Source organism: Patiria miniata, unplaced genomic scaffold (genome assembly GCF_015706575.1).
Source record: "Patiria miniata isolate m_02_andy unplaced genomic scaffold, ASM1570657v1 HiC_scaffold_29, whole genome shotgun sequence".
Lineage (NCBI taxonomy): Eukaryota > Metazoa > Echinodermata > Asteroidea > Valvatida > Asterinidae > Patiria > Patiria miniata.
In genome coordinates, this window is record NW_024037068.1 from 10791811 (window position 1) to 10808356 (window position 16546).

At 41.8% G+C, this 16546-nt stretch overlaps 1 protein-coding gene across 1 annotated transcript; it reads left to right on the plus strand.

The window, feature by feature from the left end:
• The first annotated feature begins 601 nt into the window (after positions 1–601).
• Positions 602–15466, plus strand: LOC119735160. Its single transcript, XM_038208864.1, has 12 exons — positions 602–714; positions 4006–4107; positions 6074–6267; positions 8689–8848; positions 9223–9310; positions 9912–9997; positions 11449–11470; positions 11813–11968; positions 13132–13296; positions 13649–13729; positions 14539–14684; positions 15445–15466. The coding sequence occupies exons 1-12, from the start codon at positions 617–619 to the stop codon at positions 15464–15466; spliced, it is 1320 nt and encodes a 439-aa protein (XP_038064792.1). The 5' UTR covers positions 602–616.
• The last annotated feature ends 1080 nt before the right edge of the window (positions 15467–16546 follow it).

Consider the following 16546-nt stretch of genomic DNA (forward strand, 5'->3'; position numbering starts at 1 on the left):
GTGTGTGCGTGTGTAAACACCAGCAATCGTGGTCGTAGGACAAAAGAATTGGGGTGCAAACAATACGTCCACGATTGACCGAACGTCCACGATCTCAAATCGTGTACAAAACCAATGAGAGCTGTCGCTAAAAAGTTAGAGTACAAACAAAGAAAAGAGGATAAGGGACAATGAGGTGTCCATGATTGCCGGCATTTACACACGTGTGTGTGTGGGAGGAGGGTAGACCCACTAATTTGGGCGTTAGAACTCCTTTTTTTACAAATTTAGATTTAGTCTGTCGTACTACCATGACTACATTTGTAGCATCCCAAATTTAGATTTAGTCTGTCGTACTACCATGACTACATTTGTAGCATCCCAAATTTAGATTTAGTCTGTCGTACTACCATGACTACATTTGTAGCATCCCAAATTCAAAAAAAAAAATGATTTCTAGCATCCCAGTTAGCATGTCTAGGAGGAGGGGGGGGGGAGTAAACAGGCAGAAGTGGATGGTGTAAAAAAGAAATCCTTTTTCCTTCTTCATTTGATGAGAAAGAGTTTTGCTTTTCTTCTCGTTTGTAGAAATTGTTGCTGAGCTGTCTGATGAGCAGCTTTTGACAAACGCAGTGAAATGTCGGTCCTCCACAAATGGGCCACGATGGAGATGAACTTTGTGCCCCAGGGACGGCACGTCAATGCTCCCATGCCAACACCACAGGAACTGAGAGGGTGAGATGGTTGTCAGGGGAATTGGAGGCAGAAAATGTTTCCAAGACATCACAAGTTAATTACAAGTCACTATCTAGTTTATCGTCACGTGACAAGCTATTGAAAGAAATTGTGACGCAGACAAGGCCTGTAAAGTGGCTACATACACAGCCACGCTCCGTTCATAATCTCTGGACTTTCGACTTTCAAAAACCCGGTTGGAGACCTTCCACTTACAGTCCCGAAATTCAATTCGACAGTGTTTTCACGAAGTGACAAAAACCTCAATATTATGCAAAAAGATAATTCTGAGGCAATCGCCTTTGAACATGTTGAAGTTAATCATTTTTTTCAAAACACCTTTTCGACTAGTTTTTAGTTATGGATTTAAGAAATTCTTGCATTGTCAAGTAACGTATGGTTTGTTCTTTGCTAATTCAAAGTTGTTTTTTAGAAGTCTCTCTTAAACTGTAATTCATTAATAAAGATCAATAAAAGTTTTGTTCACTTCGTGAAAACAGCAAAATGCAGAGGCCACACTATTTTGTCCCATTAAGTTGTACACACTCTTCATCAATTCCTGAAAACATAAAAAGTTCTAAGAAATTGTTACATTTGCGCGTCTGACGTCACTGCAGCGCGCGTGCGTCTGTTCTTTATCGACATCGTTCATGGCGTGCGCGTCCAATCACATCCTAAAGTGTGTCATGTGTGTGTAGAGAAATGCATTATTCCTCTGGCCCTGCTAAGGAGGTAATTTTTGTCACTTCTTGAAAACAGAAAAACACGTATTTTAGGCTTTTGTCAAATGTTTGTTTAGGATAATTACAAAAGTAAACAATATTTCGCTTTGAAACTCAGCCAATTTTTTCCTTTCGTCAAGTACAATAAATTGGCCGGTAAAACTCAAAAACATTGTCGATATGTTCAGTACTTGCCATGCTTGCATAAGAGTTTATCCAAGAACTTCAAGTGGCATAGGGTCTGTCATTCCAAAGAAATTTGAGGGGGAAAAAGGGAGCCCCCATCAACACGAACGTTAGAAATTTTGAAAGTTCAGAGATATGAACGGAGCATGGCTATGTAGATAGGCACGTTTACAGGTCTAGACAAAGACATGTCTCTGCCATTGTTCAGTCCCTGTTAAAGCTACAGTCCATCATTTGCAGCTATCCGAAAAGTACCTTGTGTAATTATTGTTGAAAAACATACTTGGTTGAAAGATAGTAATGGGACTAAACTCCCTGTGAAATTATTCTTTCTGGCAAGCTGTCATTTTGAAGTAATCAACGAAAGAAGGCCTTTCCAACGGTGCTTCTTAAGACGCACCGTAGGAAATTTAAATTAGTAGTTTGTTTTGTATTTGGCGAAGCGCCCGCAAGCATTGGCACGACGCACGGGCGGTTGCTATAATTCGTCGGATCAGTGCGCGACATCGCATTGCTACAATCGGCTCAGCGAGAACGTGTCTCGGATGCTGAATTCAGGCCCAATTCAAAACATGATTCAGCAACTTTTGATTTGAAATTGAGATCCTAGAATGCTGTTTTTCTTGGAATATACAGCTGAAGCTAAGCTAAAACTTCATCAGGTTAAGTTGTTCAGTACCCTTCTTTAGATTTTGATCACTTCAAATCACTTTTTGATTTGCTTCAAACGAACAAAATGCACAAATTACAAATGATGGACTAAACCTTCAATTGTGACGTGATTTGACTTGTGACTGACTTGTTATAAATTTGAAACAACTCTGGGTTGGGTAGAGAAGTGCTTATGGAGTGCGTTTGATTAGCTCACCCAAGTCAACTCGGGTCAGCCCCTTGCTGTTCGATGAGCTCTGATGTCATTCTCGGGGCTCACCCGGGTCGGCCACCACGGACCCTGCTCTTGGAGCAGAGTCACTGGTGGAAGTACATTTCACACATGCGTTGTTCATTCCAAGAAACAGACAAATATAGCAGCCGGACATCGGAAATGCTTTAGTGGATCCAAAATTAAACTTTGTGTGAAATCTAAACATAATTAATATTCAGAGTTCATTGCGACTTTAGAGTCTATAATTGGCTGAAAAGTAGTAAATTCTAAATTAAGACCCAGTCCGAAACGGGCGTTTTGTCAGTGGCTACGGCCGCGATTATAAACATCACGTGAGGATTGTGATGGCCCACGGTTGAGTGTTAGTTTAGCCCAGCTGTCGTGGCTAACCCATCTGCCTTTACCCAAGTCAATCCAGGTGAGCTACTCGAACGCACACATAAGAAACCAGTTTGGTATCTTGATGAAGTCGTCCAGTTTCTAAGGTCATTCGGGATAATATTGCTGATGTGATGTTACGCGAACGCCCATTCTGCTCGTAATCAACACGCGAGAACTGTGCGCCCACCTCCCTTCGCGTTCATGCACATTCGAAGAGAGTTCGTATATCCCGAATGACCTGTGACCCATACATGTATCATTGTGCGCACGCACAGATGAAATACCGAACTGGCTTTTTGCTGATGTGAAACTTACAAGTATATACACAATGTATGCTTTTTAAACCAAATCGGTGAAGGAAACTGTTCAGAAAAGTGGGATCCAATTGTTAATTCACAGTTCAGTGCACAACATGATTACCGTGGAGTGCTGTGACCTCGTGGTTAAAGGCATTGGATTCGTGGCCTGTGGGTAAAGCTGCGGGTTGTGGGCTTGAGTCCAGCCGGGGTCGTGGTGCGTTTGGCCTTGAGCAAGGCACTTTGTCACTCATTGCTTCTCTCCACCCAGGAGTAAATGGGTACCTATGAGGGCAGTGATGGTAATTGTGATTGAATAAGCTTGCTTGCGCCTAACAGGCAGCATCCAGCTGTATACTCCCCAGGGAGCTGAGATGGTATTTTGAAAGTTTAATTGGCCCAATGATCAGAGGTAATAATAATACTGTAAGCGCTGTGATTTAGTTTACTAATAAGAGCCTCCTTAAATGCCGATTATTATTATTATCATTTGGGCATTACTTCCGCTCTGGCCTCTGGCACAAGCTCATCACTCTATATTTCATGATTCACTGTGGACCTTAAGTGTTGTCAATAATCAGCCCTGTCAGTCGTAGCTGTTTCCTCTTATCTTTTCTTCTCTTTGTAGCCATTTCTTTCCGTCTGCGGGGTCCACATCCGTTTTTTTTGTGTGTGTAAGGAAGGGTTTTTTGATGGGCCTGCACATCTTGAAACCTTGCCCTGCTTGCTGAGTTTGCCTAATTTGCCCTTGGGCTTGAGTGACCAGGGTTTAAGAATATCTACTGATATTCTCATCTCTTTCCCTCTTCATTTTTTGTAGGATTTGCCGCGGCGGTCTGCTTGATATCTGGGAGTTTGTGAATGCAAGGGTTCACTCGGCCCAAACGGCAAGGAAGGTCAAGGGAAACCTACCGGTAGCACTGTATCCTTTGTCCACAATTTAAATTAGATAAAAAGAGACAAGTAGACTGGTGAATACAACTGCTGCAAACTGCTAGCCTATTTGAAGTATGGCAGACACAATATGAGGGCGCTGTTTGATTTGTATAAACTGTTTTGTACGTACCAGGACCAAATAGTGCCCTCGTATGGTGTCCACGGTATCTCAAATAGGCTAGTTTGGGCGATTAACAACGCAGTGCACCCCCAACAGTTTGCCGTGGAGAGTCCATTTTCCAACTTTACGGTCGACAAAACACGACCCATTTGAACGGGAATCAGTAGACAACTTGAGTTAATTTGTTATCGATTGGGGCCTAGCGTTCTGCGGCCTTACAAACAACACCATATTGATACAAAGAAAAGAAAAGAGAAAACATGTACTCGAATCATATTCTTACGAAACTACTGGCCGGAAAAAACAACAATTTCACATGTCCCGCGCTGCGAATTTGTCGACCATCTCTTAATGCACTGGGAATAATGAACTCTCCTTGCAAGGGCGGATCCAGAACACAATTTTTTTGGGGGGACCCCAAAAAAAACTTTGGTCCCCTCAAAAAGTGGGTCAAAAAATTAGGGCGTGAGGTTCGGGGCCCGCTGAAGGGCCCCGAAATTTTTTGTGGATTCTAGATGCTCTGTGGTGCAATCTGAGGCAATTTCTGACCACTTTAAACAATGTTTTTTTGAGGAAAAGATGGTGATGTACTCATTGCCTGCCTTTATTGCAATGTCACATAAAAAAAAAAAAATTGGTTTCGTTTTTTTTGGGGGGGGGGGGCATGGCCCCCTTTGGCCCCCCCTGGATCCGCCCTTGTCTCCTTGTGCGTCACACAGAGGACAAAATCACTGTCCAACATCGGACATTAACCCTTACCCTCCAGGGTATTTTGGCTAGAAACCCTGCCAAACGCAGCACCATGCAACACTTGTCTAAGTGACAAGCCTGCCCAGTGTCAAGGCCAAACTGCCTCAGAGTCTGTGGTCACCGAATGCAGCAGGATACAACTGTGGCATTGTTCAATGGGACTAGCTCTCATTGGCTCGGAAGTGGCCGTTTATGCACTGGTGTTGGTAGCTGAATGCATCAAAGTGCACCAGACTTTTTCCACATGATGCACTGTGTTGCATCTGGCAGGGTTAGGGTTAATCAACTGACTGTTAATGTGTATACCTTATTGGTCTTGACCAACTTTGTTCTGAAACTTGTGCATTTTAAAGGGAAAATACAACATTTGCAAACATCAAAAAATAAAGTTACTAAATTATTTTGAAATACCTTGCTAAACTGTTAGTGAATGACAGTCTAAATCATCCTGTAAAATCATGGCACCTGGTATACTGTCATTTTCAAGAAAAGTGGTATTTTCGTATCAATTTCCAACGCTGCTCGGCCGACCAGTGTTGGAAAAAACTGGCTTTTTTGTAATACTGGCCCCAATTGACCATATTTAGTTATATATATAACTATATTTAGTTTTGTTTGCAATCGATTACACACCTATGAACGGGTACAAGCAAGCTAGACTGGTTCCCTGACCTTACAATTCCCCAACGTCTATAAATTGCTCCGTTTCATTTTAAATGGAGTCAGGGAACCAGACAACAGGAAAATGACTGTTTTTCTTCGTTTTTATAGCATCTACGAACCCAAAACGTCAAAAAAGTCGGTGTAACAATATTTACTATATACAAGCAACCCCCCAAACCCATCCATTTCTGAAAATTACAGCAAAATCAAATGATGTATATTCCCTTTAATCGCATATGATAACTCAAAATTGCAGCATCATTATTTGACTGCTGGATCATTATTGTGCTTGATAATTATTGTTCAAGCAGTGTTTGTCTAATTCCACTGTTGGGTCATGACCTGTCACCAGCTCTAGGCTCATTTTGCGATGATGGGTTAGGTACTTTTTTCCTTAACAAATGGAAACCTTTCTCAGCCTAGCCCGGCACAGATCAGGGAGTGGGTATAAAGTGAAGTATGGGGGAGACACCAAGTACTCCCAGGAGAGGGCGGAGTTATTGGAGAGACAGAGGGGGTTGAGGTCCCAGCTGGAGGGAACCAAGGCGGACGTCAAGCGCCTGGGCAAAGATCTGGGGATATCGAGACTCGAGTCTGAAATCTTATCTGCAGGTACGTGACACATGTTTCACACTGGCATTCCATAGAATTTTTACTGGTTCATTTTTATTTCTGTGAAGCACCTTGAGCGTCAATTTTGACGGATTTGGCGATATACAAGAATTAGATATTATTATTATTAAATAAATCACAAGTCCAGTCACAAGTCACAGTGGACAAACAACAACAAAGGAATGCATTTGTCAAAGCTTACTTAAATAGTTTGTGAGTTGACTTGGGACTGGAGGCCTTGTGATGGACTTTGTAAGGACTTGAGATGGACTCGACTACATCCCTGATTCCAGAGTTATGTCAAACAAAATTGTTCTGACGGTTGGAATTCAATTTGACGTTTGAAACAAGAAACAACCCCGTGGAATAGATTGACTGTTACAGTCATTCAAAGCGGCCTCGGAGTTTAGTCAATTGAAAAATAGTACATTAGACCTAACCTCCTGGGTCCTCTGGCTAGGATGCAACCTCAATCCTGCAAAATCCTCCAATTGCCACCTAGAAAAAATTTGATTCAGCCTCAATCCTCCAAAATCATCCGTTATTTTCTTGAAGTAAGTCTGTGGAGGGTGACCACTGCCTCAATCCTCCAAAATCGTCTGCCAATTACTGCTATGGTTTGAGGAAGTGCGAATGGCATTTAGAAGCAGCGCGGATGAAATACGAGAAAAACACAGGGCTGATTTATGCATGGCTCATTGGCGGATCCAGCGGGGGGCGCAGGGGCGCACGCCCCCCCCGCCCTGGCAAATATTTTGAAATGTATACTATCAGTGAAAAACGGATGGTGATCCGACGGGCCACGCGTTTTGAGTTTGAGGAAGAACAGTCGTTCAAAAGGCGTGGCAGTTTGCACGCAACTAGCGCGGGTTATAATGGCCGCACAATACGCGGATAAAACCAAGGTAAAGCAAACTGTAGTTGAGTCTCATTTCGCGTATTTTTTTTAGCGCGTCATACGTCCGTGAGACTGCATGCGGACAACTGCTGCGTACAATGCGTATGAAGTCAAACCGTTTTCACGCTCTGGGCTTGGTGACTAAATGAAATCAAACAACGGCCACATCAGATTCTATTAAAATATTTTTCTGATACGTTTCAAGCCAGTTTGTCACACTCCCCAGATATGCATCCGCTGTAATGAAATATTCAAATTCATGTCAGTTATGTGACCTAGCACGGAACAATTACAAATTATGTGCATGTTCTCAACTTTAGGCTTTGAATACAGAAGAAACTTCATTAGAGCAAGAGTATATAGGCCTATATGTATTTGAAACAAATGAAACAAAATTTTAAAAACTTCTGCTATAAAAAATCAGGGGAAAGTGGCGAGGAAACGCCTCAGATTGCACCACAGAGCATCAACGATCCAAAATTTCCCGGGGCCCTTAAGCGGCCCCCGGACCCCACGCCGTAAAGGGTTTCGCGCTCCGCGCTTGCATTAGTCCTCCGGCCAAATTCCATCTATGCTATAATTTCACCCTAGCAGTGCCCCCACCTTTTTGTACCTTCAGCAGCGAATGGCTGAGACTCGGACTACAAGTGGCCTAAATCCCTTTCCAAAATAAAAGTTGTGAAAAATACGAAGATGGAACATGGTTCTCAACTTTGAGTACATAACAAAGTTTATAAAGATAAAAAAAATAACAAATTTAAATGGAATTTTCGATGTTTAAAATGTTTTCTAAACGGTGGAAAGTGGCCAGGAATCGTCTCAGATTGCACCACAGAACATCTAAAATCCAAATTTTTCCGGGGCCCTTAAGCGGACCCCAGACCCCACGCCTGGACCCTTCATTACAATTCTAGCCCCCCCCCCGGCAAATGGCAGTCTGGATCCGCCCCTGTGGCTGAATATAACCAATGCAGGATATGGCCTACTGGCTTGACATAATGCATCCTCCACAAAAAAGCGATACATCTTTGCCATTCATCCTCAATCCTCTAAAATCATCCGAAACCTGCAGGAGGATTTTGGAGGATTGGGGAGGGTTAGGGTTAATTAAAGTTCCCCTGTCCGAAACCAGTCCTATTTTGGGTCGACTTGAGTCGCTCTAAAAACAATTTGGTTCGACGCAACTCAATGTTGGTCTGAAACGAGAGTCACAGGGGTGTGAAATCTCAGCTTTAAAGCTGATTTCAGCTTTTTTTATTTTGGACTTCAGCTGTTTTCCCTCACTTGCTTTGTACAAAAGTATAGGAGATTTCCAAAGTTCAGCTTTTTTACACCCTTTTCAGCCGTTTCCAGCTATTTTTATCAATGGTCACTCACACCCCTGAGTCAGCAAATCAATATATTTATTACTTGCAAATGAAGTAACCTTAATAAGAACAGTACTTGATTTGGTGGTGTACTGACAGTTTTACTTGCCAGTTTCGTATGTTGGTAAGTTTTTTAATGTTTCCTTTTTCCCCCAGAACAAGAGTACCAGACGTCCTGTTCTGAGATATCATACCTTCAGCACAAGCAGACGTTGCTGGGGGCGCATTCTGCTGAGTGCAAGGCTAACACGGCCAGATACGAGGAGTACACAAAACGCATAGCGGGAAAGCTGAACCGCTACAAAGAATTGAAAAGGTAACCAAAAAAATTCAAGTATTTGTAATATTTATGTCTCTTAGTTACTGTTGAAGGGGCACTACTGAACTTGTTTTGTTTTGTGTTATCAGATAGAGCCTAAATCGGAAAAGTTTGCCTTTTCTAGCAAATGGTGCCTTTTCAAGCCCTTTCAAACAAATGTTATCATGTTATTGGACAGTGTTTCACAAGCTGCGTTGATGCGATTCTACCGTGATAGGTGAATTGTTTTAAGAAATTGTTGCTTTGTTTAAATGAGAATACAAAGTTTGTTGGTCTGTTACTTCTGTAAATTCACGCTAAGAGTTTTTCTGAAAGTTCATAAAGTCTGTTTTCACCTCTGGTTGTTTTGCTGATGATTTACTTTCCTACAATGGGCACGGCCAGTCATTGTTGTTCAGCAAGCAAGGATCATCACAAACCAACGGCACATCCTCACCAGGGCTGGAGTCTGCATGCACGGTCAGTTTGTGGCAAATGTCACAACCTTTCAAACCCTCCACTGCTAGAGACAAACATTTCTTATTGAGAAGTTTTTCAGTAAAGTATTTCACTTTTAGATCCACAGTTGCGACATTCAAGCCTTCATTCTTGTGGGCATATGTATGGTCTAGCGGTAGGGCACAGGATTCATAATCGTGAGGTTGTGGGTTCAAGCCCCGCCATGGTCATGTGAGTTGTGCCCTTGAGTAAGGCGCTTTACCTCAATTACTCCTCTCAACCCAGGTGTTAAATGGGTACCGGCATTGTTCAATGCTGGGAAGGTAACAGACTCGCTGTGGAGGAGGTGTGGTGATCCCCCCACAACAGCATACGAGTCTGGCCCAATCGCTAAAGAAAGAGAGATGGGCACTCCGTTCCTATGAACACAGGTTTGTCCCCCTTTTTTTTTCTTGAGGAGATGCCCGCGCAGGTTCTCCATTTGTGCTCCTTATATTTTTTTCTAAGGACCATATGAAATAGCACTCCTAAATAATCCAAGATATTTGTTTTCAAAATTGAACAATGCCATGGCACCACAATTGTGTAAATATTTTTTTTTATGTTTTCCTTCGTTCCTTAGAAAATTGTCCATGAGTCGAGCTCAGAGGTTGCATCGTTCCTCAATCAACTGCTGAAGGGGGACTTTGGGTCTGACTCCAAAGCTTTGTGAGTGGTTGGTCTATTGACGAAACTGTTGCGATTTCTCAATATCTGAGGGTCGTTGACTATACAGGTACACAGACCTCATGAACCTAAAAAGCCTATATTTTAAACTATGGGCCCTATTTTATATATAAAGTAACCTATATGACCAGTAAAAACCTATATTTTTATTCTGCCATACATTTTCGGAATTGTTTTGTAAAGAATAGTTTTAGAATCAATTTGACCCACTTGGCAAAGTAACCATGTTGATTATGGGCTCTGCGCCAACAAAAGAGGGTGCGTTTTTACCTCTTTTGAGAGCTCTGTGGACGGGACACACAGTGTGCGCGTACTGTACTGGTTCGCGCGCGAAGTACGCACCACTTCCTGAATGTGCAAAAGCTATAGCCATCCCATCTTTGCGTGAGCGTCAGGTATCATCGGTGCGTGAATACGTTCAAATTAAACTTGCGATGGTCTCCGAGACTAATCCCCGCCCCCAATAACTTTGGAAAAATTCAAAATACGCAGTGGATGGACCGGGAACAAGTCTAGGTCACCCCCAACTCTCCTTTTCTGGCCGTCGATGGGGTACTTGTGCACGGAGACCATAGGCACTACTCTAAGTGTTTCAGAATTTGGCAGTTTGCATGAACTTGGTTTTAGGTAACTTTATCTAATATTGAGAACTTGATGTGAGCAGTTTGCTGTACAGATTTGCTATGTAGAAGATGAGCAAATCCATGGGCTCAAAATGGCACCAACTAGTAAAGATAGCCAAGATATCGGCTCATCATTAATCACTAAAGCCCAAGCCACACATTCATGGATTGGAGCTATGGATCTCCACGGTTTGAAATTCATGATAAACCACGGGAGTACCGTATTCATCCTTAATGCCTCTGTGGTTATCCATCATCTTCCTTGGGTATTCCTGGAGGGCCTGTGGAAGTTTTAAACTGTTTATAACTTCCGTGTTGAACTGTCATGACATCTTCAGCATACGTCCAGGCCCCAAGATGAATATCTGACTAAATACATAAAACAGTCACCGAGTTGTGCTGTAAATACACATACGACACGTCGCACGCACGACGTGTTTTGTGAAATGGATCGCAGGACGTGTCACAGTGCTGCGATGCACCGTAAGTTACGATGAGTTTCATGAAATTGGGTGCTGATCCCGCAAATACACACTCCAAACAACCATCCTGTAGTGGTCGAGCAGTTGCAATTGTTGCTGGTGTTTGATCGTGTTGCATAAATTTCAAATTAGGTTTTGGCCTTCACTGATGTATAAACACTGTATACTCAGTGTATACCATAAATTTCAAATTAGGTTTTGGCCTTCACTGATGTTTAAACACTGTATACTCAGTGTGTTACCTCCCGAGTAGAATTTGGGAAAAAATCACTCGGGTGGGACTCAAACCCACAACCTCCTGCTATCTAGTCTTACCACCCTACCACAGAGCTAACGGGATCGGTTGGCTGGTTCGAATCCTGTGTACATAACATCGGGTACCCGCATTAACTATTCATAAGATGGAATTATTTGCGTCATGGTGATGTGAATCAAATTAGGTTTTGCCCTTCACCGACGTGTAAACACTGTTTACTCAGGTAACCCACTATACACTAACACAGCATACAGTGTTTACACATCGGTAATGGGCAAAATTAATTAAAGTAATCAAAAGTAATTTGATTTTCATCACCCCGACGCCAAACTCCATCTTATGAATTGCATAAATTTCATGCATTCCTAAAATATGTAGTGACTTCAATCGGGATTTGAAGGGAAAAAATTAACTTTACCCAATATTTACCTCTTAGGAGAAGCAGTTGGCTCACATGCGCACATTCATGGTCACAGAGCAGAGTCGGAACAGTGCCTGGCGGCTGGACAAGAGACTAGCTCAGTTAGTCTCCCAGGTCCACAGACGATTAGCAGCATTGCTGGCTGATAACCCAGGCGCCTCAGAAATGGCAAGCTAATAAGGTCTGCACAAACCGCTTACTGGAAAACAAAAATCTGTCTATTACATGGCGTTGATTCCTTTCTAGAACATTTTCTCAGATTTGTGAGGCATTCTGGCGAAATGAGAGAGAACTGGGCAGAGGTCGAAATGAGGGTTTGTGGGTATTAGGCCAAAAAAAGAACAGTCTCTGGTATGTGCGTGCGTCGCCGTAGCCATGCGCGACGGCAAAATGAAACAGTTTTTTTTTCAATAAAAGATGATGTCTCAAAACCGCCAAACTCACTGGTTTGACTGGAATCCTGCTGCTGCACAATTTTATCATGTTTTGAAATTGGGTTATAATCGAGAATAAGCTTTTAGTGGCCTCTCTGGACTCCCATGTATATTTGCACTAAGTTTAGTCAGGTACCATTTGCAGTCATCAGGCGACAATTGAAGCAAAAAAAACGGCTAAAAAGAAAAAGCCGCGTCGCCGCACCACTTTTTGGGCAAGCTCCATACCAGAAACCGGAGACTTTATTTTTGGCCTTAGGAAAGAGGATAAAATTCTCCTTACAATAATGTTTGTTGCACTTCAATGGGACACTCCGTTGACAAGTTATGGCTGTTTAAAGCTTGCATTTATGGACATGTCAAACAAGTAAAATACAGAGGAGATGCCAATTGTTTTTTCCTTAACCAGTTCCCGTTGGAGGACGAGATAACACACATTGGCTGTTTTTATACACTGGTACGGCTGACGGGTTAAGACGTCAAGATTGCCTCGACTCGCCTAAAACATGCTCAACACGCAAATCCCTAAATCAGTATTTGTGGCGTTTGGCTGTATATCAGAAGTTGGCTTGAAAATTTTGCATTTTGCAAAAATCTGCTTTTTCTTTAAACTATGTGTAGTAGACATTTCAGAGATAATACATTTTGTAATTATCAATAAATCTGAAAATCTAAAAAAAAAAATTACCCCATTTGGTTTTGTGCATTTTTCTCCCCTACGGCCTATGCCCAGTTCCATCTTGCTACAATGCCTCACAATTTTGTTAGAACACCTTGCATTTAATTAACTAGATAGAAATCCTGCTATGTCAATTATGTATGTCAACCTTCTTTGAACTGCATACCATGTCTGCCTTTAAGGTTAATGTTGTCTTGTTTGAAAAAATATATAAATTATTCAGGACCTTGTTTACTACCGAGTTGGAGTTGGTCTCTGCCACAGCCGCTCTTGAGCAGCTCCGGGATTCCTGCAGGGAGCTCCAGGAGTCTGCCTCCAAGGCGTCCAAGGAGAAGGACTGTCTGTACAGCAAGTACCAGAAGATACAAGACTTCAAGAAGTTAACTGTGAGTATTTTTACTCCTATGAAATCCGATGCCAGCACCGTTTTCAACGTTCACTTTCCTCACGTAGGCAATAGGCATGCGCAATACTACCAGTGAGTTAGTATTTCATAGTCCTATATTCACACTACACCAGAACATCTGAGTTGTGCATCACATAATGCAGTACGCGTGACGTGCGCGTCAAATTAGATGTGGACGCGATTAGCAAATTCTGTCGCCCTATTAGAGCATTCAGTAGAATAATGAAACTTCTTAACTGAATGTGTTTTCTATTATGTAATACCTCACCACTTGTTATTCCCATTTTCCCTGAAGTTGAAAGATTTGGTGCTATTTGTTTTCACATTTAAAGGAAAAGAAGCAGGACCTGATCCGAGTGCTGGTGCGGCAGAACTCCGAGGCCAAGAAAAAACTGGAGGTTCTTCAGAGAGAGGTGGGAAGAAAATATGGCAATCTTTACAACATCTCTAATCTCTTGATAGCTTTAAAATTGTCTAAATACACAGTATAAATTGTCATTTACAGCATCAACAGAATTTGCAGACTTTTTTTTAAGATGAGACGAAACTGGGCACAGGTTGTAGCGGGGAAAAATGCAAACCAAAAAACCCGAATGGGGGTGATTTTGTTTGTTTGTTGATTTTCAGATTTATTGATATTTGTAATCTTTGATGTGTCCTCTACACACGTTTTGAAGAAAAAGTATGAAAAGCGTGGTAAAAAAAATTTGGTTTTTAAGGAAAAAGAATTAGCATCTTTCTTTTTCACGGATACAAAACTCCTAACTTGAAAGGCCTTTTCCTCAGTATTTTACTTTTTGGACATGTCGATAAAATGCGAACTTTAAACAGCCATAATTTGTGAACAGAATGTCTGATTGAAGGTCAAAAACCAGTATTGTGAGGAGAATTTTATTCTCTTTCCTAGAACCCACAAACCCTTCTTCCAACGTCTGCCCACTATAGAAAACCCTGTAAGCTCAGAATCCTTAGTTACGGGATGTACACTAGCGCATAAGCCAACATTCCTTGCTATAACCTGTGAAATATGCTTAAAAAAGTAAGCATATAATTGTCTGCTACAGTAAGCAGGGATTTTTCGCTAACGGTAAGCAGAGCCATGAAATTGGGCCCCGATCTCAATTGGGATTGAGAGAAGGGTGGTCCGTTCAATTCAGCTACAGGTTTGCTTTTCCGCAATGTCAGTTCTCTTTGCCAATTTCTTGTTGTCATTCTCCGACAGAATCTGAACTACATGCAGTCCACCCTGTGCAGTCATGAGGCGGGCACAGTCGCCATGGCAACCCAAATGAGGAACGGGGTATCTGAGGAGGTGGAGCGTTTCGCCCAGCTGCCGCTGCATCTGTTACGCCTCACCTCATTGGACAGGCAAGTTGCTGGTGTTGGGTTCAAATTCAGAGTCCAAGTCTCTGGCAACAACAGCAAAAAAAAAAGAAAAATTAGGTCAATGTCAATTCGGAATGAGAAAAACTGTTTTGTACTTGACTTGGCATGGACTGCTGTGGTCCAATGGTTACGGTGTTCAACTCATGTGCTGTGGTACATGGGTTCAAATCCCGTCGGGGAACATGGTGCTGGTGTTCTTGGGCAAGACACTTTAGTACAATTGCCTCTCTCCACCCAGGAGTATGAATGGGTACCTGTGAGGGTAGAGAGCAGATTGCGCTGATCTCGAGCTGCTGCAAAAACTGGTCTCATGGCCTGATGAACAGGGGTAATAATTGTGAAGCGCTTTGAGACTTTTGGTATAAAGCGCTATATAAGTGCCACGCTATTGACTTGAAACTTGGCTATGGGCTCCGTACGCGAACATAGAGGGCGCTTTTGGCCACTTTTGGCCATTATGCATGCGCGTAACACGCATATTGCACAAAGTACGTACGAAAACCCTTTTAGGGTTTGTCCATTTTCAAAGTAACAATAAGGACGATTAAAAATGATGCATGTACAGGGCACGTATGCAGCTTGGAAAAAAGTGGCCATTTAAAATTGCCATTTTTGTGTGATAATTACAATAGGCCCCAGATGTCTACATCTCACTATTTTGGTGTGAGCTGTACATTGGTGATTATGTACCTGATAAATTAACAACGCAAATTGGTGATTTAATATTTGATTTTTTTCTAAGCTGCATATCATCGCTTTGCTAACAAAGTGACAAAAATCTCTATATCTGGTAAAAGTTCATCCCGAAATAATTGCATTAGAAGATATTCCTTTTATAAAAGGCGTTTCCGACCACTTCGCAATATTAAATAGAATTTGGAAATCATAGTATATCATGGAGTATACAGTGTTTAAAAACGTTGGTGAAGGGCAAAACCTAATTTGATTTATATCACCCCGACGCAAAATTCCATCTTATAATAGAATTTGGAAATGTTTGCATTAATAGTTGCTTGTTAAAAATCTCTGTTGATTAAACAGAAATTCATTAATAAAACCTTTTTGCACTTCGTGAGAACACCCATTTTCTACATTACTTTGTACACAGTTTTGTCACTTCTTGGAACATCAAACCGCGAAGGCTTTTATTATTTTTACGTTTTTGTCAACACATTAAACTTGAACTTGTATGTTTAGCGCGCGCGCATTTGTTCTCTTCCAACATCGTTCGCACGTACGCTCCCGCATGTAGACCAATGCATGATTCCTCACTAGGGCCAAAAAAAAAAAAAGGTTCCGGTTTCTGGTCTGTGCGCGTGTCACCGTAGCCATGCATGTCGGCAAAATTGAAAAGTTTTTTTTTTTCAATGTAAGATGATGTATCAAAACTGCCAAACTCACTGGTTTGACTGGAATCCTGCTGCTGCACAATTTTAACGTGTTATTAGATGGGGTTACGATCGAGTATAAGCTTTATGTGGCCTCTCTGGGCTCCCGTATATTTTGCATCAAATTTATTTGGGCACCATTTGCAATCATCAGGCGATATTTGAAGAAAAAACAAGTAAAAAAAAAGCTGCGTCACCGCACCACTTTTGGGACATGCTCCATACCAGAAACTGAAGACTTTTTTTTGGCCTAACGAGATAACTGTTTGTTCATTGTGAGAACATTTTATGCTTTTCTACACTTCGTAAAATTAAAAAAAAACCCGGATTTCAGGCTTTTTGTCACATGTTTATTTATGATTGAAAAAGTAAACAGTGTTTCCCTTTGAAACTTGGCAAAATTGTTCCTTGAGACAAATTTAATAAACAAAAGGCTAGTAAAACTCAAAATTGAAC

Bases quoted from the DNA above. Each gene is read 5' to 3' on its own strand.
- LOC119735160 (XM_038208864.1), top strand. From the start codon at position 617: ATGTCGGTCCTCCACAAATGGGCCACGATGGAGATGAACTTTGTGCCC. The intron at 6,268-8,688 runs GTACGTGACACA...TTTTTCCCCCAG, and splicing joins GTCTGAAATCTTATCTGCAG to AACAAGAGTACCAGACGTCC. The intron at 14,685-15,444 runs GCAAGTTGCTGG...TTTTTTTCTAAG, and splicing joins CGCCTCACCTCATTGGACAG to CTGCATATCATCGCTTTGCT.